A 22420-nucleotide genomic window follows, 5' to 3' on the forward strand; every position below is an offset into this window, starting at 1 on the left:
ATGATCTATCCTCAATTAAAGCTACCTCTAACAAAAAACATATTGTGCTGTTCAACGTTAAGGGACTTGCCTGCTAACACCACCGAACGAGAACCGAAAAGGAAGGATATCTGCTGTCTCTTCCAGCATACAAGACGATATTGACAACTGATTACGGGACTATCGACTGTTCTGGTCCTTTAAAGGACCCACCGTCAGTCATAGCCTAGCTACCACCATCTCTGTGCGCCAGCCCGGCGCCCCGCGAATGGACCATCACCAGCCCGGCACTCGAAGGCTCACTTCCCGAAGGTCTCCGGTTTTCGGGTCGGTCCCTTACGAGTCGCCCATGCGCCTCTCCATCAGCTCGACCACAGGCAGCCGGTTCGAGCTGTCTGTACCGCGAGGAGAGACGCTGGAGGGCTTGAGGAGACGCCTCTCTCAAACACTCAGAGTGCCTAAGGACAGGCTTGTCTTCCTGCACAAGGAGACGTGAGTTACTAGGCTAGTGGTTGATGACTATTAGACTTGTCTGACCGATAGCCTGCAGAACGATCTATTCTGTTATCTCACCTTGTCCTTTAGGACACACATAGCCTACCTTCTTAGGCTACTGCATATTTCCTATTATGATTGGAGAAAGGCTTGGTGCGATATGTGTCAATCGTATTGTTAGTCTGAGGATGGTGAGAGAGGGATTGGTCAAGCACAGTAGCCCAGGATGGACAGCACTAAGTTCCGTTAATCGTCTTCCTTCTCGTCCTCGCGGCGGTGTGTCCGCGCGCGCAGGCAGCTGAACGCAGGGAAGCTGTTGGACCAGGGAGTCGCCGACGGGAGCAAGATCACGCTGGTTCCCGCTGTGGAGGCCGGCCTAACGGTGAGCAACCATTCACTCTTCACTGGATGGATGGATGGATGGATGATTGGATTGATTGATTGACTGACTGACTGATTGACTGACCGATTGATTGATTCGTTGATTAATTCATTGATTGATGGACTTTGGCCAGGGTGATTATCACCCGAGTGCTTGATTGTCTCCCAGCTTGCTGTTATACAAGGACCAATGACAGTCACCATGAGCTCAGACCATGCATGTTGTCTGTACAGTATTCGTGCAGTGAGGATGATCCTCTGGTGTTGTGTCTGTGTGCTTGTTCGTGCAGGCCCAGAGCCCCCGGTCAGAGCAGACCATGATGCAGGCGCTGGAGAGTTTAACTGAGACTCAGGTGAGTGGCTCACAACAAAAGGGTGCTCTATCCACGTGGAGCCCTCTGAAAAAAAGTTCCATATAGAACCCTTTTCAGGTCAGGAAGGCTCTAAATACAACCCCTCAGATCAGAAAGGACCCCCTCGGGTTCCAACGGCACCTTATGGCGCTAAAAAAGGGGTTCTGTTTGGAAAGGGAGGGTTCTGTGTGGAACCTGTTTTCAGAGGGTTCTTCTGTTATGAATGGTTTTTGAGGCTGTATAACCCTGTTCTAATGTCTCCCGTCATGCGTTCTATCATATAGCCATAGCAAACACACACCGGTATTTGCCATATCTCTCCCATTATGTTTTTAGCCTCTCTTACTCTGAAAATGTAATTTAATGTAATGTATTGCTTTATAAATGTTCTTAGCCGTTAGACAAACATACTCCAGGAGCTTGCTCGATCGCCTTGTTGAGAAGGGTCAGGGAAGAATTTTGACAGCTCACTTTTCTGGCCCCCGGGTGATTACTGTTTTTTTGCTTCCCTCTGGAATATGTAGAGGTGGGTCGTATGCCCACCTCCCTTGTTCTCTGCAAAGCGCATTGTGTTGCCTCTGGGTATGAAATGCGCTATAAAGCTTTGATTGATTGATTGATCATACTGATGAACTGGTGGCCATGCAGGGTCCTGGCTGGTTGTTTTGGGTGTAGCTGCTCATCAGACCACAGGTTCACAGATCACTGGGCTGTTTATAACGGGGCTTTCTGATGTCAGAGAGGAGCTCTGGAGCTTCTGGGGGCTATTTTAAAAGAGCGAGAAAGCGAGCTCACTTCCTGTGTGGCCATGTGTGTGCATATTGTGTGTGTGTGTGTGTGTGTGTGCAGTATATGTGTTTGAATGTGTGTATGTGTGTGTGTGTGTGTCTGTGTGTGTGTGCCTGTCTGTGTGCATGGACAGTGTGTGTGTGTATGTGTGTGTGTGTGTGTGTGTGTGTGTGTGTGTTTGCACGCTTGCGTGTACAGTATGTGTGTTTGACTGTGTGTGTATGTGTGTGTCCACAGTACTTCCTTTCACTTCCACCTATGTGAAGTGTGAAGCTACTCCAGGAGTGTGTGTGTGTGTGTGTGTGTGTGTGTGTGTGTGTATATATATGTGTCAGTGAAGGTGTGTGTGGGCGTGTGGTTGAGCTGATGGGAGTTACTTGAGTTGACGGGAGGCGTTTTCTTAGAAATGCCCCACAGTCAGTTCTCACTCTGGTTAGACCACAAGCACAAACACAACACATTCTCACGCACAACACACATGTTCACCCACACAACACACATTCTCACGCACAACACACATGTTCACCCACGCACAATGACGCCTCCTGAGATGTTGAAACCAGCAGGTAAACGTGAGCTCATGTGCTCGTCTCTCCAGGTCAGTGACTTCCTGTGTGGGCGCTCCCCCCTGACCCTGGCCCTGGGGATCGGGGCTCACATGATGTACGTCCAGCTCCAGCTGGCCTCCCAGAATGCCGTGGGCCAGCCACAGGCTCACCTCGGCTCCCGCAGCGGGGGCAAGGTGCATGCTGGGAAGTCTGGATCCTCTAGAGTGTCCCGTCCTTACCCCTCTCCTTTCCACCCTCTCACCAACAACGACAACCCCCCCCCTGTCCCCCTGTCCCCCCCTGCCCTATCCCCGTCCTCCTGCAGGTCCCTCAGCATGTCCCCTACCCAGCAGCCCCCCCAGACGGACGGCCCCGCCCCCCCCTCCCCCCATAGGGTCCCTGTCATCCACCATCCTCATCCCCAGACCACGCCCCCTGTCTCTAGTCCAGCTCACACACCCCAGCCCCAGACCACCCCCCCCTCCCTAGCTCCCGAGGCCCCCTCTCTCCCCTCTGGCCGCCCCCCTCCCCTGCCTGCTGCCCCTCATCCCCCCTGCTCCTGCCCCGGACCCCAGAGCCCCTCCCCCGCTGCTACTTACCCCCAGGTGAGTTGGGTTTATAATGTACCTGAGTACAATCATATTAAGGTTATATTACGGAGGTACATAAGTATAGGACAGTCTAAAAATGAAAGGGAGAAAATCTGAACGGCCAGGGTAGAACCCAGGTAGAACCCGGGTAGAACCAGGGTAGAACCAGGATTTGCTGGTTTCTTCCCCTTCTCTTTTTCTCACGTACACCCACAAACTGACTTTCTCTGCAACACACACACACACACACACACACACACTGAGAGATCTGCTCATGAATCTCCCCCACTTCTGCTGATCATGTCACTCTAGCTGGCTAGTGATGTTACAGAACATTGCTCAGAGGAAGGAAGAGTTCTGTTGTAGGTCTAAATCCTGTCTAGTGTCCAACCCTCTCTGCTTTTGTCTTTCTCTTTCTCTCTCTCTCTCCCTCCTCCCTCTCTCTCTCTCTCTCCTCCCTCTCTCCCTCCCTCCCTCTCTCTCTCTCCTTTTGTCTCTCCTTTTCCGTCTCTCTCTCTCTTTCTAAACCTGTCTCTTCAGGAGGCCTGTCTTCGTGCCTCTCCTCAGAAGTTGTCCCGGGAGGCGGGCGCCGTCATCGAGAGCTTTGTGAGCCGCTCTCCGGGGGTCTTCTCCGGGACCTTCTCAGGTGAGCACCTCGGGGCGGTGGGGGCCGGGGGCTCCGACTCTGACTTCACATTTCAACCTGCGTTCACGCTCACGTCCACAGTGTTCGCACGAGAACGGCGCGTGACGAAGAGTGTCTTCTAAAGTCCTCTCTTTCTCTCTCTCTTTCTCTTTCTCTCTCCCTGACCTACATTCCTTCTGTCGCCCCTTCTCTCGCTCGCCCTACCTCTCTCCACCCCTCTCTCTCCTCCTCTTTGTCCCTCCCCCTATCTTCTCTCTCCACCCCTCACCTCCTCTTTTTCCCCCCCTCCCCCTCTCCATCTCACATCATCCCTCTCTCATCCCTCCTGCTCCCTCTTCGTCCCCTCCCTAGGTACCCTCCCCCCGGTCAGTCACCCGCGCCGTGGCATCGCCACCATCCTCCAGATCCTCAACGACCTCCTCAGCGCCACGCGCCACCACCAGGGGGCCCCAGCCTCCCTCTCTCAGCTCCGCAGCCCCGCCCCGGCGCCCCCCTCCTCCTTCTCCGCCCCCCGGAGCCCTGACCCCCCCACCGCAGCTCCCTCAGACCCGGGGGCTGACCAGCCCCGCGCCCCCCCCTCTGGCAAGCCTGCAGGTGAGCTCCACCACGTGCCCGGATTAGACTGAGCCCTGTTCACTGAAAAAAGCATTCATTCTCCTCTGTTTGCCCCTAGCCTTAACACTGCTCCAGAGGCCTTGGACTACGCCCCGCGCTGCGTGTTCAGGGTCGTGTTTGTGCCCAAAATGCGTAATCGCACATCGTTTTTTCACGGCTCGAATACGAAGCCATGCAAATACGCATTAGTGTAATACAGGCCTGTGTAGACAGTCGTTAGTAGACAGTCGTTAGTAGACAGTCGTTAGTAGACGGTCGTTAGTAGACGGTCGTTAGTAGACGGTCGTTAGTAGACAGTCGTTAGTAGACAGTCACTGCGAGGAGTCATGTATACTATACAGCTCAGGAGCGCGTCGCCCAATGATCGTAGGGTCGGCGGTTCGAATCCCAGCTCCTCCTGTCCACCTGTTGAAGTGTCCTTGGGCAAAACACTGAACCCCTGCTCCCAGTGAGCAGGCTAGCACCTTGCATAGCAGCTGCTGCCATTGTTGTGTGAATGTGTGTGTGAATGGGTGAATGAGAGGCCTTCATTGTAAAGCGCTTTGGATAAAAGCTCTATACTGTATAAGTGGAGCCCTTTCACCGTTACTAGTGAGGGAATGTAGGACGGTCGGGTTCTGTTTGTTTTGGAGGAGGAAGAACAGAGAAGGGAAGCAGGAAATTAGTCCTAAACTGAAAACATAATAGTCATGCGTCTTTAAGACCACTGTCTCAGAGACCCTGTGTTGAGCCGCTGTGTTCAGCTCTTATCATCCCAGACCTTCTTCTGTTCTTCACTTTTGTCCTTCAGTTTCTCTTTTATTAGATGGGTTTTACGCGAGAGGACTGAAGCAGCGAGGTCAGACACATATGGGCTGCAGCAAGACCTCCTCTCCCAGTCACGCTCTCCTCACTTCCTGGTAGTGGGGTTGAGGCGGGTGTCACTGGGCTGTTATGTAGCTCCTCACACTGAATTCCAGAAGTCTCTCGTCATCTGTGGAAGCCCTCCCATTCCCCCTCAGACTGTAGAGCCACAATGGCAGGAGGTGCTCTAGCTCTGCTGGGAATGGCAAGAGTTAGACAGAAACAGCCTTCCCAAAGCTGGAGTCAAAATGGCCGCCAGTGTTTCTGTGCTGTGTGCAGCGGCCATAGTTAATCAAGATAACAGTGAGGAGAGGGAGGATGTTATTATTATGAGTCTTCAGGACCGAGGAAGCTTTAACATGGGTGGGAGACAGACTGAGCTGTACAAGCCCTTCAGGGCTCAATTAGTCACACACACACAGACACACGCACACGTGTACGCCCACACACACACACACACACACACATTAACTGTAGCATGACCTTTCTCCCCGAGTGAGTTAACTAGGAGACTTGCACCTTTGCACCCTGTGAGCGGAAATATGTAAATCCTGGCGTAGTCACGGCGACCTGAGCTGTAGTGTGTGATGTTGTCAGGGTAACGGCGCCGTCACCTCCATGACATTAGGATTCCCTGAACGTCTCCTGAACGTGGTTACTGAGTGTGACAGGACAACTGGCAACACAGTCCCTCAGGCCCTGGAGAAAAACACGTCTTCCTCCTCCTCTCACACATCCTTTACATTACATTACATTAGTCTTTTAGCTGACGCTTTTATCCAAAGCAACTTACAATAATTGCATTTAACATAGGAGGTCAGTGTTCTACTACTGTGTACCAGTCCTCTCCTTCAACCCCCCACCAGGCCCTCCCTCTTCCTGACCACCCCCCCCTCTCTCTCCCCTCCTCCTCTCCATGGGGGGGGGGGGGGGGTATTTAGTGTGTGAATAGAACAGCAAGGCATCGTGAAGGGAGGGTCTTTCAAACACAGTCATGCAAAGGTACATTCAAGCAATGCATACCAGTAGTCCTGCTAGTATAGTGCATACTACGAGTCCTTACTTAGTCTTTTCTCCTCTAATCTTCCCTCCTCTCCTCTCCTCTCTCAGGTACCAGTGTTCTCCAGCAGCTTTCATCACTGGAGGAGAACCGGGTTCTCCGTGGTAAACTGGAGCGCCTGCAGCTGCTGATGCACCAGCGCCGTCTGCGCCGCCGCGCTCGCCGGGACACGCCCCCCTCCTCCTCCTCGCTCGCCTCGCACCCCCACGCCCACCGGCACCGCCGCCCCTGGTCGCCCGGGCAACGGAAGGCTGCCCGCCGCCACAGCAACAGCAGCCTGTCGGGCAGCGAGGGGACGACCCAGGACGACGTGGAGGCGGAGCTTATGGAGCCACCATGGAAGCCGGAGATGACCTCTGACCTGGTTGTGGCCTAGGAGAGAGAGAGCCTTAGGGGAACAGAGGGAGGTGTGAGAGGGGGATGAAGACTGGTCAGGAGGACTATTCTCTTCCCTGTTGACCCCTGGATGAAGCACCAGACAGAAGTCCTTTGCGGTCTTGTCTGTTGTGGAGCCAGACTTGAGATGACTAAAGAACAAGAGACGAATGAAGACAGCATCCAGAGACCTTACTGGAACTACTGCTACACCGGGAGCCAAAGTGGAGCCAGAAATTGACTCGCAGATGCCCTCACATAGCTGGTACTTCGTCTTTAGCCCATTAAATTATCCCATTGAAGCACTGTAACCCCCTGCCCCCAAAAGCTAGTCTGATCACCTTGGTCATTGCTGGAAATGTGTAGCATAGCATTATGTACAGTCAGTGTAATCAGAATACAGTTGTCTTCGTCTCCATACTATGTAGATGGTGCTGGATGTGCTAGTTCTGGGAATGTGAGCTCAAATTCCAATGGGATTGACACATTCATCTTTATGGGAAGCATTATTGTACCATTACTGTTGTAGTGTAGCCTACATGACTGATGCCTCAAGCATGCATGTCTTGTCAAACTTGTTAGGATCGGTAGAAAATGTTTTCTGAAGCAATACTTCAATGTGAGCCGTCTGCAGTTTGTTTTTTTTAATCCTTTTCTAGGAATTAAATTAAAACCCAGTATGAAACCGGTTGGTTCATTTTATTCTACCATCCGACACCACAAGAACCCCAAGGTGGGTATTAATACAAATTTACTTAAAAGCTCCCAAATACAGGATGTCAGCGACCTGACAGGAAGTGAAACGAGGGACATGGCCTGTTCATTGACTTGATACTCATCATACCCCGACACCCTGCGCTTTAACCCTCATCACACCCCGACACCCTGCGCTTTAACCCATGTTTAGCATTGGCCGTTTACTGAAACCTTGGTCAACAGCCTGTGTTAGTGACCAAGCCCTGGGGGCAGAAAAACCCACTCGCATCAAGCAGAATAAGTTTCAACAGCTTTATTTACATTGTGTTGTTGCTATAGACTCAAACTAGTCAGGTTCCTATGGACCAAATTAGTCAGGCTTTGCCCAGTCAGGATGACCACTTCTCCCCCCGAGACAGACACAGTCTCCCTCTCCTCTGGTCTCATTGCTGATTCAGCTCTCCCTGTTGAGGACAGATGGGCACAACGGTATATTCAGGCGGCTTCTTGCATTTTCATTGTATTCAAGTAGGGTTGTCATACAGGACCCACAACTACAGAATCGTTCCATCAGTACACGTGGGCCGTCTCATCTACTCACTCTGCCTGGTGCATCTCTGATCACAGGAGTCGTTGGCGGTAGGGGAGCACACGGCTGCGTTACAGTGGATGAACACCTGTCAGGAGTCAATCTATTAGTTACGCCATCCTCTAGGGTTTCTCTAGTCATTAAGGGAACAATTTAGACAAGTGTCCTGGATACAGATTGAGCCTAGACAAACTTAAGGATCATAGAGCCAACTCCTACTCTCCTGGATTAGTCTGGGCCTTGGACTACACTTAATCTCAAGTGTCTGCCTGCAGGCCTACCTTCGACAGTGCGTTGCTACACCACTCTCAGAACACACCATCGCCACACCCACAACACTCAGAACACACCACCGCCACGCTCAGGACAGTGTAGGAGCGAACTGCTCCGATAGATGGCGGTAGGTTGCGCGACGACTTGGACCCAAGCCGCCGTTGAAAGAAGAAGTAGTAAGACGACAACGACGATTTATGCAATACCATAGAATCCAGGCTAAGAATGTAATTTTTCCTAATACAATCACTGTTTATCTGATTTGTTTGTCATAAATCCGATATTTTGTTTTACATGTATAGAAAGATAAGATATAGTGCGCGAACAGAGCAAATCAATTTGACTGCTCATTCTAAAGAGCCATCATTCGGGAAGAAAAAAAGGGTCATCCTCACCGGGACACAAACCCAGGTCGTCACACTGACAGTCCAAATCCTTAACCATTCGGCCACCGGGCAGTGTGGTAATCCTAGTAAAATAGGTGCATTTGAAGTGGAAGAAATGTTAATTTTCCTTCGTACATCCCCCAGTTATTCGGATCGTCTCTACAATGTTATGGGTTCTAGGTTGGCCCATTCTACACCCCTCCGAGTTTAGTGAAAATCGCTCCGGTAGTTTTTGCCTGAGAGTGGTGTGGGCGTGGCCTCTGTGGGCGTGGCCTCATTGTCCTGACTGAGTAGTGTAGCAACTGAGAAGGTAGGCCTGCAGGCAGATGCCTCTCCTTAATCTGGGGTCTAGAAAGGACATCCATCATGGCCAGTTACCCTCTCATTCACTGCAACCGAAGTGTCCTGGCCTACGAAGGCGAACATCTTGAGGAAGAAGCGCTTGTGGTGGCTGGGGTACTGGAGTCCGGAGGAGGCCTCCACGGGCACCACAGTGGTCTGGTAACGATCATCCGAGAACGGACACCTGGTGGAGGACGAGAGCGGTTATATTCTGTTAGGCCATAGGGATCCTAGTGGTTGTTTCTCACCAGCGGAACCTGCTGTTAGAAATCGTCCCCACGTAGTGTTCCCCATATAGTGAACTACAAAGGAATGATAGTGAATGATTCATGGACGCAAGCAGCGCGCGTAATGTAAACAAACCGAGCCCTGATGGCAGCAGGTTGAAATGTGCTCAGGTAGGCTAGTATTCAGTTTACATGTCCAGTTTTGAATGTTGAATCCCAAATAAATTGTTGAAATTCTAATGTGCAAGTGTGGTTTTGTGAACTATGTTGCTGTCTGCTAATAGCAAGCTGTAAAGTTGCACAATAAGACCGTGATAGTAGCCATTAGCTCACAACAGCAGCTTCCATAACACCAACGGTAGCTGTCGGTGGTTTAAGCAGTTAGCCATCATTAGAATGATGATGATTCCTGTAGCCATTTTGATGCTGCGTTGGTTCAACTTGTTTCTCAGGCATAAACGGAGGCGAACTCAAACTCACAGCAAAACTACAGGAATCATCGTAACGTTTGCCAACTGCTTTTGCCACCGATAGCAGTCTTCACGTCTTTCGGTAAAACACGACAGCGTTGCATTATGGTATAGGGGAGAAATTGTAGGGTACATCCGTCTGTTCACTAGAAATCAATGTGAATTGTGGGCATTTGTAGTGGACTTAGTGAATGAAATGAACCGTTTAATTCAAACACTACAAAAAAAATGGCGGGTGCACTACAGGGAATAGGGAACGGTTTCAAACACAGCTTTGGTCTCAATGACAGTCCTTGAGGGAATGTCACCTTTGACCCAACTCAAGGTCAGGAGGTCATGGACCAGAGTTACCCATCAACCAGGAGCTCCCACTGTGGCAGGCTGAGGGGGTCAGGGGTGGTGGTGGCCCAGCAGCGCTCCAGGGTCAGAGTCAGGACCGGGTTGGTCCGCTCCAGGATGCGAACCTCAACGAACACCGGCTGCCTGAGCACCTTGGTGACGGGGAACTCTGGCGCGCTGTAGAAGGAGCTGTAGGCCTCCTCCTCTGCACAATAAAGATACAGCCATTAGAAAACAGGCAGCGCCATCTTCAAGCCAGAATGATCACAAAAGTGAAAATCTGAATTTGCCACAATGTATTGTACGTTTCATCTATATTAAGTTCGCAAGTATATCAACACTTAAATGGCTTGTGTACTGAAACAATTTACCTCCTGGGGGTTGAATAAAAGTACTACTACATACACCTACCCTCCACACAGCCCTTGGTGAAGCATTGTCCACTAGCCAGTCGGAGCTCCATCCTGAGGGGTCCCAGAGCAGTGATGGAAGCAGGAGGAGGAACAGGGTTCACGTCAATGACCAGAGCCTCCACAGCAGCGCTGGAGTAGCGACACTGGAGCAGAAGCCTGGAGATGGACACAGCCAGTAGGATCGGGTCTAAAACACTTGACAGTTATTTGGCTTGGATGCAGACAATGACTAATGTTGCACATTCCAAGTTGAAAGTTGTTTAGAAAGTTTACATCAAGTTGACAAAAGGATGTACTTGTGTTCCGGTGAGTAGTCATACACTACCTACTGTACATTAAATGCAATTTCTGTAAGTTGCTTTGGATGAAGCATCTGCTAAATGACTGATGTGCCATAGAGCAAAGCTCTTTCCAGTTTTATACCATTCCAGCTTTGGTCAAGGCAGAACACATTTTGAACCAAGTAGCCTACTTATGAAGACAACATACTCAAAATGGCTGTCCCTGGAAATGGATCCTCGATGTCCGAGTCCCACTCCGTATGAAGACATCACGTGATTCTCATATGTCACAAAGCTTTCATCTTCCTGTAGATGACAACATTGTGGTGAGCAACTAAGATTAAACCAATTGGAAATTACAATAGGCTACATGCAGTTCTCTGTTGGAGATACCTCATGAAAGCTACAAAGTAAGGTGCATCAAATGTGATAGATGTTTGGGGTATCAAATGTGATGTTAACAGCTCCACTGCCAAACCCAATTTCTTGGAGGGATGGTCAAGTTAGTCATCTCCAACTACTTGCCTCCATAGTGGTGCCACATGCAGTAACAGGAAACTGGAAGATGATGAAAGCTGCATTGGTGCCAACCGGACTGCAGGGGGCGTCTTGGCTTCCTGGTAGATTGACCGAGTCCAGGTCGAGGGAGGGGAGAGTGGAATCCCTGGCCACCACCACCACATACCGCCCATCCCTGGTACACTGCAATGTCACTAGGGGGGAAAGGGAGGTCACCTTTAAAACCTGGAGGGTAGAGGTCACTTTTCAAAACTGGAATGAACCAACCACCATCTGGCATACACACCTGCATTCCCATAGTAGCACTCCTGCCCATCAAAGCAGCAGTTGATTTTCTCACACTGGGATGCTGTGATATCAGAGGTCCCACATTTCACTCTCTGTAGCTCCTCAACCTCACATCTCTGGAGTGGAGCTTTTGCCGTTGGCCTCACGGTCAGCTGCCTTGGCCTCTGGTGCCTCATAGGATCTGGAGCTTTTGCTGTTGTCCTCACGGTCAGCTGCCTTGGCCTCTGGTCCCTCATAGGATCTGCATAAGACAAATGATTCTGGTGCCTCATAGGATCTGGAGCTTTTGCTGTTGTCCTCACGGTCAGCTGCCTTGGCCTCTGGTCCCTCATAGGATCTGCATAAGACAAATGATTCTTTAGATGCCGTGCACTGGCATCACAAACAAAAACAGCTAGCGCCACTAAAGTAATGCACCACCACCCTGAGCTCGCCATCACTGTCTAGAATACATGAATGACTCAAAGCTAACTGCAGTATGAACACTGTTTCCCTTCCAGCTTTTATACCTGACAAAGTGTGAAGTTGATAACCCCACCCCTCCCTGCTAGTCAAAGCTGATTCCTTTCCAGCCCTGGGCAACAAATCAGACGAACACCTGAATATGTTTGGATTCTGATTGTGTCTTCACTTGTTCCAATTCAAGTCCCTTTGGTGCCGTTTACACGACAACGATCCCTGCAACTTTTGTTGCGGTGTGGCCTTTCGTTTACATGACAACCGCGTTTTGTGGATCTGAATCCGCAAACTTTTGACACCGGGTCCCAGAGTGGAATCTTTTAAAACGCCACCTTAATTCTCGCCGTGTAAACTGGCAATACGCAATTCTTGCGAAAAAGGTGACGACACGGCCCCACTTCGTGCCTATAGGCATGCGCGAATAGAAGAATAGGAGGGATATAGCCTTTACTGCTCACAGCTCAGTGCAGCTAGATAATGAAAGAAAACAAATACATATAGGCTTAGATAATACAAATAAAAGGAGGACAAATGAAATATTAAGACAATTGATCTAGTGACTAGTAAGTAAAAGGATTTGTCTCTAATCATGCTGTTCAATTTTACAGCTAGACCTAGGCCTATAACAGCTATAGACCTAATGGATTCTGAAGATGTGAGCCCATCATTTTTATTGCCGTAGGGCGGGAACAAAAACATATCAAAGGCAAGTCACCAGCGAGAAAAGGCCAAGATTAGAAGGGAAACCTTCAACAGTTAACTGTGGTCACCATGGAGCATCTAATCCAGTTGTGCCAACCAGCATTTCCGTAATATCGGTGTCGGTCCATAGGCTATGTCCGGGAACATTTCAATGTCCCGGACAAACGGGAGAGATTCTGGTCATTTATTTATTTTTTATTTATTTTGACTTGTCGGCCTGTTGGCCTTCTTCAGAATCTATCAGACCAACAGGCCCAAACGTCCAAATAAAATAACTGCATATGGAGCCAGAGTGTGCAACACTTTTTCTTATTTTTTATGACCAGTTCTTCCAGTGATCGGCACCTCACAAAATTACCTTGGTATGCGATACCTTTTTGTTATCAATAAGCTTAGGCTTTCATGATTCGCATGCTCTAGATGTCCGGGACTGCACAAGCACCACTGGACAGCCTTTCACTTTGTTTTGTCACCTTTGCTACTTTGAATTACGGCTGTAGGCTAGATGGCATGAATTGGATTAGAAGATGTGATTGGTCATTTTGAATAGGCCTACTTTTGATGCCTATTTGAACGGACTGCATCGATCAATGCAATGACTCCACATTACGCAAGTCTGTTTGTTTGGGACATATGTCTATAAAGTTCTAGTTTCTCTTTCCATGTTTTTCAGTTTTACCCTTTTCATCAATAAAACATCGTTTTTACAACCACGTCTCATTGATTGGGAAGGCATTTAGAGCTGCAGGTCAAATCATAGCCTAGCTTATTCGGACTCAGAGGATGAGGATGACATAACTGTTTATTGATAAACAACTGATAGGCAGGCTGGGCTATATAATGAAATACCACAATGCATGTAGTCTAGATTTATAACAATTTGTTTAGGCTATAGCCTACACTTTATGGTAGACTGCCCTCTCGCTCGCTAAGCAGGCTACATTGCGGCTGTTTTGTTCATCGCACAAGCCTATACATAAAAAATAATATTCCTATAGGCCTAGAAGGAATCAGAATATGTGGAAATTTAATTTAGCCTATTTTAATAGTCTACAATTCAAATTGTGCTTAGAGGGAATTATTTTCACCGGACATTATGACATGAGCATATAATCCTGTGTCATGCCAACACTAACTGATGAAGACGTGGCCTTCAACTTTGTATGATTTATGATTGTTTTTAATGTTACTGACAGCAACATAATATGATTTGTATGTGACTGTAGGCCTATGACGCCTCTCATATTTTTTGGAATAAAGCCTATAGGCCTACAGTTTAAACACTGTGCTTTTCGCACGGTAACTCACCCCAAAAGAGACCCGTTTAAAAAAACAGGAACCCCATCTGGATACCGTGTCCACATAGCGCCCTTTTCTGAGCGCCTGCGCCCTTTTTCAATTGTTTCCAATGAGGAGAGAGCGTGGCGGCCGCCTAGAGAAAAGCGCAGCATCCAGCGACTTTTTTCCAAGCGCTCCGGCTGTTTTTGAGCGGCCGCTCCAAGCGCTCAAAGTTGAAAATATCTCAACTTTTCAGAAAGGCGCTGGTCTCGTTACTGCCGCTCCTACTGTTGTCTCCTACGGATCGCTTCATGTACCCACATCCTCCTTGCTCTAACGGTAGGCCTATCGCTGTCAGATTCACCGTCAAGCTCGTTCATGGAATGGTCACTGGGCACAACGATTGCTGTCCATAATCTAGGCATTAGGCTACAACAACATTCAAAACGACTAGCCTATTGATTGCAGGCATAGAGACCTACTGCATATCAGAGATTAGAATAACATAGTCATATAATAACAATAATAACAACAATAATAATAACAACAATAATAATACTATTTATTATTATTAATAATAATAGCCTACTCATAAGTATTATGATAATAATAACATAGAATAGCTAAACATAATATAATAGAATCGAATAGAATAGGCAGGTAACAAAATGACACATTTTATAGCATGCATAACGTACAAATCAGCTAGGCCATGAGGCCCAAGGCAGTCGATATGGCTAAAAGACACGTCATTTTTAGGTTTAGGCCTACATCATAGGCTATATGTGTGCTGTTAAGGATCCTTTTTTATATAATAGCCTATAACAAAATATAAATGTGTTAAGACTGTGCTTAGGCTATAGCCTACTATTGTGAAATAACGACATGCCTACATTTGACAGGTGTGTGAACACCTGGCGGAAGCGGTGTTCATAAAGGATGTGAATGAATTCGATTTATTTAACAGTAATGTCAAATAAGGGGAACTTGCTTGCCTGTTGCCTGCTGGCTTGGCATGCGTAGCCTTAGCAAACATGTTTGGGAAACGCAAAAGAAGATCGTTCCCGTTTTGGAAAATTCGTTGTCGTGTAAACGTGGCCTTTGTTTAGGCCTCATGGGTTTTAAATGGCTGTGCTTGTATGGGCTGCATTGAGATTCTTTCCTTCCTCCCTTCCCCGGAACAATCACTAATCTTTCATGAGTGGATTGGCTACAGGGGGATAGAGAAGTGTATATTTTAACCTAATCAACCATATTAGATCTACCTCAGGGAAGGGAGGAGAGAAGGATGCGCTTCTAGAGAATTCATACAGGGCCATGGTGTGATTAGATAAGGCTACAATACACCCTTTTCCCAGCAGCCATGTTGACATGTCATAGCAGGGTAAGCACAGGTGTAAATGATTAAAGTAATTAAGCTCCCGTTCTATTTGAGTCACAGTCATTCCAATGAGCCAGCATGCACAATATCAGTACCTTGGCCCACCTAAATCCTAAATGCAACAGGGCCTTAATTAGGTGGGCTAGCTTGCAAAAGTATATATGTAGATATTCCCACTATTTCTTTCTTTCGTTCTTTCTTTCTTTCTTTCTTTCTTTCTTTCTTTCTTTCTTTCTTTCTTTCTTTCTTTCTTTCTTTCTTTATTATTCTCCCCGTTTTTTTTGTCTCCTTTATAACTTCTTTATACTTTGTGCTAGAAACTTCATTCAAACTTTAAAATGTTCACGATGTTTAGCTCTTTAACGGATGTATTCAGATTTTTGATCTTTTTTTTAAATATTTTTTTAGTTATTAAACTTTTAATAGTAATTTTTGTGCCATTGAAACTGCTGGTGGAATGTTCAGTATCATTATGTTTTTAGAGTGGTGGCAGCTGTTGCTTTGAAAATATTCACACATTTTGTAAACTGCTGGCACTCCTACAGTTTTGAAAGCTTACACACTTATTATACATCAAAACTTTCACACAACTGTGCTGATTCGTACAATGTAAGTATCTAAGCTGTGTGACTTATACTTTTTGCTGTATGATGATTTGTTCAGCAACTGCGATCCCCATTGAAACGTATGGCGCTGCACTCTAGCTTTTGAGCTGCTAATTTTGCATTTTTACCATTTTTCTAACTCGTCGCCATGCCTACAGTTTTTAAGCTACACGGACATATCATAGCCTAAAGTGTTCAGCATTTTCTCAGGATTCCTACGGTGTCAATATCTAGGCTGTGACCTTTATAATTTTTGAGAGAGAGCTGTCTGAAGCCAACATGCCTTTCCATTGAAGTGAATGAGAGGATGCTCACAGTGTCAGTTGGGATTTGAATTTGGGGACACGTGCAGGCTCTCTGTACAGGCACCCTTTTATGCCTACTGTGGTAGCATTCAAATTCCTTCCTTCCTTCCTTTCTTCCATCCTTCCATCTTTCTTTCTTTCTTTCTTTCTCACCACCACGCCACTATCCACGCCACGGGCCCCACAACTCAGCCCCTGATTGGGCTAGAGACACATGGTCTTCGCCGGTGGGTGCATGGAGATTGCCTGGTCCGTAGTAGTTCTAGTAGTAGCTGTTACATACAGCTGCAGGAGCTAGCCCACCTCACATTTTCTCCAGGAAATGTACTTTCTGGTTATATTAATTACCCTGCAATGACATGTCAAAATGGCTGCTAGGCAAATGGTCTATGGTGGACAATGAGCAATGGAGTCAATCAGCACCACAGTCAACAGCATCTATACGAAACTAACAGGTTGCCATGTCAGCCAAAGAGAATAAAGCAATAGTCTTCATACTCATCTATGAGCTGGCCTCAGTGACAGCCCTACTAGTGAGGCCGGCCTCAGTGACAGCCCTGTTAGTGAAGACCAGTCATGCTGTGGTTGGCATCGAGTGCCACTACCTCTGACTATGACCCCACACTCTAAAAGTGCCCAGTAATTCAAACGTTGGATAAATGCTACTTTCCTTTAGATTTATGCATCAGAAAACGTGTGCATGCCTCATTATTTTTACTCTAGTTGACCAAGTAACTAATCCAATCGCTAATCTCTGATCATGTGATCTCACATTCTGTTTCTCTATCCTGGAGAGAGAGGTGGTGATCAGGATGGCGAAGCCAGGCTAGTGGATGTGCTATTGAAGCCAGGCTAGTGGATGTGCTATTGAAGCCAGGCTAGTGGATGTGTTATTGAAGCCAGGCTGGTGGATGTGCTATTGAAGCCAGGCTAGTGGATGTGTTATTGAAGTGCAAAAAAGTTATAACACAAAAAGTTGGGGGCAGGAAAGTCAAGCCACCTTGGAGAAAAGGCTTTCACCATTCCAAGTCTTCACTTCAGTGAGTACGGAAAATATATCTGTAGATCGGCTACTGAAGAGCGGACTGAGGGAAAAGAGCTAGTGGAGAAATGTCTGGTCCCTGAACGCCCTGGACCAGTCTGCCCATGGGAACCACGCCGTGGCGGAGTCCAGCTTCAACATGAAGACCAGAGATATGACAACCATGGAAACCAGAGATGACCTCTGACTTGTGGCATAGGAGAGAGCGGAATAGAGGGATAAAAAGGGGTGAGGAGGAGCAGGACTATTTTCTTCCGTTGACCCCTGGATGAAGCACCAGACAGAACTACTTTGCTGTCTTGTCTATTGTGGTACCAGACCGTTATATGACTAAACTAGAAAAAATGTGTAGGGGCTAAATGCCTCCGCCCAACAATGCAAGTTGCAGTTAACCTAACTGCTAACCTAACCCTAATGCTAGCTAATGCTAATGCTAACTAATGCTAATGCTAACTCTAATGCTAGCTAAGGCTAGCATTAATGTTAGAATTAGCATTTAGCATTAGCTAGCTAGCATTATCATTAGGATTAGCGTTAGCATTCAAAAGTGCCTTTTGTGATGTCACGGTGACCTTGACTTTTAACATTTGAATACCAAAATCGAATCCAATTTAGTCCAACTGGACATTTGGCCAAATATGTACAAATTCTGTCAAGCCATTCTTGAGATATCGTGTTCAGCAGGCCAAAAACACATTTTGTGAGGTCACAGTGACCTTGAACTTTGACCCCCACAATCTAAGAAGTTCATCTTTGAGTGCCAGTGAACATTTGTACCAAAGGGGAAGAAATTCCGTCAATGCGTTCCCGAGATATTGCATTAACAAACATCGGACGGACAATCCGAAACCATAATGCCTAGGCATAAAAAACAAAACAAGAGACTGTCTCCATTTCAATGGGATTGATACATTCTAATCTGTATGGAAACTCCTATTGTACCATTGTTGTAGTGTAAATAACTGACCAATGCCTTAAGCATGCATGTCTTGTCAGACGCATATCAAGTTTTAAGAATCTGTTGCTGACACAGTATAGTTGTTCAAATTTATTTGCGGTGTAGCAGTTTCAGGGGTTGTCCTTATGGACAAAATATGTGAGGCTTTGGCTTGGGTCAGTCAGGATCACTTGTCCACTGGACACCGTCTTGCTCTCCTCAGTCCTCCTCGCTGTCCTCCGCGCTGTGGATACAGCTCTCCCTGTTGAGGACAGATGGGCACAACGGTATATTCAGGCCGTTTCTTGAATTTTCAATCTATTCAAGTAGGGTTGTCATACAGGTCCCACAACTACAGAATCGTTCCATCAGTACACTTAGAAATCCCAGCGCTGAGGTGGGCCGTCTCATCTACTCACTCTGCCTGGTGCATCTCTGCTCACAGGAGTCGTTGGCGGTAGGGGAGCACGCGGCTGCGTTACAGTGGATGAACACCTGTCAGGAGTCAATCTATTAGTTACGCCATCCTCTAGGGTTTCTCTAGTCATTAAGGGAACAATTTGGGACGGTGTCCTGGATACAGATTGAGCCTAGCCCTAGACCACTTCAGATCATATAGAGAACTCCTACTCTCTTGGATTAGACTTAATCTGGGACTTGGACTACACTTAATCTGGGGTCTAGATCCAGCATTGCCAGTTACCCTTTCATCCAACGCAACCAAAGTGTCCCGGTCTACGAAGGTGAACATCTTGAGGAAGAAGCGCTTGTGGTGGCTGGGGTACTGGAGTCCGGAGGAGGCCTCCACGGGCACCACAGTGGTCTGGTAACGGTCATCCGAGAAAGGACACCTGGTGGAGGACGAGAGTGGTTATATTCTGTTGGGCCATAGCGATCCTAGTGGTTGTTTCTTACCAGCGGAAACTGGTCTCAATGACTCCTTGAGGGAACGTCACCTTTGACCCAACTCAAGGTCAGGAGGTCATGGACCAGAGTTACCCATCAACCAGGAGCTCCCACTGTGGCAGGCTGAGGGGGTCAGGGGTGGTGGTGGCCCAGCAGCGCTCCAGGGTCAGAGTCAGGACCGGGTCAGTCCGCTCCAGGATGCGAACCTCAACGAACACCGGCTGCCTGAGCACCTTGATGATGGGGTAGTCTGGCACGCTGTAGAAGGAGCTGTAGGCCTCCTCCTCTGCACAATAAAGATACAGGTTTCATTTGGCAGGCAAAGCCATTCAAAGACATTCTCCATGCGAGACCATGTTTAAAAGGTAGGGTTTCAAGGCAGAATTATCACAAATGTAAAGACTGAATTTGCACATGTTGTAAATTTCAGCATAATCATAGTGAAGGTAATTTTTTTGCAAGAATCTCACAGCTCAGTGACTTGATGTGCATAATTTTCTTTAAACATCAACTGAAACACCCCTACCCTCCACACAGCCCTTGGTGAAGCATTGTCCACTAGCCAGTCGGAGCTCCATCCTGAGGGGTCCCAGAGCAGTGATGGAAGCAGGAGGAGGAACAGGGTTCACCTCAATGACCAGAGCCTCCACAGCAGTGCTGGAGTAGCGACACTGGAACAGAAGCCTGGAGATGGACACGGCCAGTAGGATCGGGTCTAAAACACTGGAGTTATTTGGCTTGGATGCAGACAATGACTAATGTTCATTCCTAAGTTGATGTAGAGCAAAGCCTTTTCCAATTTTATTCCATTCATCTTTGCCAAAGGTTGGTTAAAGGAGAACGCATTTAGGAGCAAGTAGCCTACTTCCTCATTAAGACAACATACTCAAAATGGCTGTCCCTGGTGATGGATCCTCGCTGTCCGACTTCCAGCTTGAATGAAGACATCATGCGATTCTCATAGATCACATAGCCTTCATTTTCCTGTAGATGACAATTGTATGGTGAGCAACTTACAATGCATGCATTTTTCAGATTGAAAGAAGGCTATCAAATGTGATGCATGTTAACACCTCCATTGCCAAACCCAATTTCTTGGAGGGATGGTCAAGTTAGTCATATCCAACTACTTACCTCCATAGTGGTGCCACATGCAGTAACAGGAAACTGGAAGATGATGAAAGCTGCATTGGTGCCAACCGGACTGCAGGGGGCGTCTTGGCTTCCTGGTAGATTGACCGAGTCCAGGTCGAGGGAGGGGAGAGTGGAATCCCTGGCCACCACCACCACAAACTGCCCATCCCTGGTACACTGCAATGTCACTAGGGGGGAAAGGGAGGTCACCTTTAAAACCTGGAGGGTAGAGGTCACTTCAAAACTGGAATGAACCAACCACCATCTGGCATACACACCTGCCTTCCCATAGTAGCACTGCTGCCCATCAAAGCAGCAGTTGATTGTCTCACACTGGGATGCTGTGATATCAGGGGTCCCACATTTCACCCTCTCTACCTCCTCAACCTCACATCTCTGGAGCCGAGCTTCTGCAGTTGGCCTCACGGTCGGCTGCTTTGGCCTCTGGTCCTTCATAGGATCTGGAGCTTCTGCTGTTGGCCTCACGGTTGGCTGCCTTGGCCTCTGGTCCCTCACAGGAGCTGGAGCTGAAGACAAAGGCAGGCTGAAGACAGAGACAGGCTTCTGCCAATGTGTTTTCACCTGCCTTTGTGCACTGGCATCATTGGCAAAAACAACTAGCACCACTAAAGAAATACACCACCACCCTGAGCTCGCCATCACTGCACTAGAATAGATGAATGACTCAAAGATAACTGCAGTACGAACACCGTATCACCCATGTGACGTTTAGACCTGGCTAAGTATGTTTGGAAGTTGGTAACTCCACCCCTCCCTGCTCATCAAAGCTGATTCCTTTCAGCCCTGGAACCAATCAGATGAACACCTGAATATGTTTGGATTCTGATTGTCTTCCCTTGTCCCAATTCAAGTCCTTGGAACTGGTGCGCCCGTATGACTGCATGCAGACTCTTACCTTCCTCCCTTCCATGGAACAATAAATCACTCATCTTTTGAATTGGCTACAGCTAGGTAGAGAAGTAGGCTATATAATAATAATAATAATAATACTACTACTACTACTAATAATAATAATAATATGTGTTTATTTATTTATTTATAGCCTTTATTTAACCAGGTGAAAGCCAATTGAGACACTGGGTCTTTTTTTCAAGGGTGACCTGGCCAAGGAAGCAGCAGTCATAAAAACAGTAATACAACATACATTTCAATAAACACAATTAACACTTAAGTACATCAATACAGCAGACCCAGTCTAACAGAAACAAACAAAAGACCACATAATAATAATAATAATAATAATAATAATAATAATACTTCATTATATTTATAAATGCATATATTTTAACCTAGTCAACCATATTATATCTGATTACCTCAGGGAAGGGAGGAAAGAAGGATACATTTCTAGAGATGGTTTTTATGCTGGTGTCTGCTGCAGGGCTTCTGTAACTACTCACCCTTGGGTGTGTTGGGGATGCCAGGATCAAATTCCGCCTCCACATGGTGGATGCACAGAAGCAGTCAGCCCCTCAGAAGCCCACTCAACAGCCTATAAGGCAGCCACTACCAAAACAACAGCAGCAGCAACAGCTCGGGGTCCTAGTTCAGGAGCCTGAGAGACTCCAGTCCAAGCATACTTTCGAGGTTCCACTATCCCGGAGCTACCCTATCCCTGAGGAGCTCGAGGCCAGGCCCGTGGTGACGTACCAGCTGAAGGAGCCGGTAGCAGCAGACGCGGCGACATCTCAGTGCAGGGGAGTGTGTGGTCCATGTGGAGGCAGGCAGGACCTCCTGGGGATCAGGCAGCTCATCCGGCCATCCGACCGGACCCTGTGAGGATGTGGAGCCCACAGGGAGGAGGGCTTTGAACCAACGCTGGTCTTTCAGTCTGAGCTGAAGGACTGCGGCAGCCAGATGGTATGACTGGTGACACTCAAATCCCTCTTGACCACATCTGTCGTCTGCAAAGGCTCTCCACCTCATTGTTCTGCACCTTGCAGTGTAGGGTCTTGAAACATGCGCTTACAAGTTTGAAACATTGTTGGTTATTATTATATATGCAGTGGTTAATGGTTGTCTTTCTTCATACAGTAGGCTAGATGGCTGAAGATGCTCTCATCTACACCTTCCCATTCATCTAAAAACATTCAGTGACACCCCTACAGTGAGGACCAGTAATGCAGTAATGCCCCCCCACACACACACACACC

The 22420-nt window shown here is 47.6% G+C and overlaps 3 protein-coding genes and 1 long non-coding RNA gene across 4 annotated transcripts; 1 reads left to right on the plus strand and 3 right to left on the minus strand.

The window, feature by feature from the left end:
- Nucleotides 1–247: 247 nt before the first annotated feature.
- LOC311315706 (midnolin-B) lies at nucleotides 248–7135 on the plus strand (the record flags this gene model as incomplete). The annotated part of the gene is made up of 8 exons (XM_084446411.1): nucleotides 248–471; nucleotides 769–856; nucleotides 1146–1208; nucleotides 2596–2739; nucleotides 3703–3781; nucleotides 4133–4252; nucleotides 6350–6663; nucleotides 7103–7135. The coding sequence occupies 8 exons, from the start codon at nucleotides 248–250 to the stop codon at nucleotides 7133–7135; spliced, it is 1065 nt and encodes a 354-aa protein (XP_084302537.1).
- A 569-nt stretch (nucleotides 7136–7704) lies between these two features.
- On the minus strand, nucleotides 7705–8766 carry LOC311316172. Its single transcript, XR_014630701.1, has 3 exons — nucleotides 8628–8766; nucleotides 7972–8047; nucleotides 7705–7834 (listed from the first exon to the last, which is right to left on the minus strand). It is a non-coding gene; the product is annotated as an uncharacterized lncRNA (long non-coding RNA).
- A 200-nt stretch (nucleotides 8767–8966) lies between these two features.
- On the minus strand, nucleotides 8967–11733 carry LOC311315707 (zona pellucida sperm-binding protein 4-like; the record flags this gene model as incomplete). The annotated part of the gene is made up of 5 exons (XM_084446412.1): nucleotides 8967–9144; nucleotides 10009–10201; nucleotides 10408–10552; nucleotides 11216–11403; nucleotides 11496–11733. 5 exons carry the CDS (start codon nucleotides 11731–11733, stop codon nucleotides 8967–8969), a joined length of 942 nt encoding a protein of 313 aa, XP_084302538.1.
- Nucleotides 11734–18425: 6692 nt separating this feature from the next.
- On the minus strand, nucleotides 18426–20702 carry LOC311315708 (zona pellucida sperm-binding protein 4-like; the record flags this gene model as incomplete). Its single annotated transcript, XM_084446413.1, has 8 exons — nucleotides 18426–18468; nucleotides 18622–18701; nucleotides 18910–19057; nucleotides 19206–19398; nucleotides 19639–19796; nucleotides 19999–20096; nucleotides 20247–20434; nucleotides 20525–20702. The coding sequence occupies 8 exons, from the start codon at nucleotides 20700–20702 to the stop codon at nucleotides 18426–18428; spliced, it is 1086 nt and encodes a 361-aa protein (XP_084302539.1).
- Nucleotides 20703–22420: the final 1718 nt, after the last annotated feature.

This window comes from Borostomias antarcticus (genome assembly GCF_949987555.1).
Source record: "Borostomias antarcticus genome assembly, chromosome: 12".
Classification (NCBI taxonomy): Eukaryota; Metazoa; Chordata; class Actinopteri; order Stomiiformes; family Stomiidae; genus Borostomias; species Borostomias antarcticus.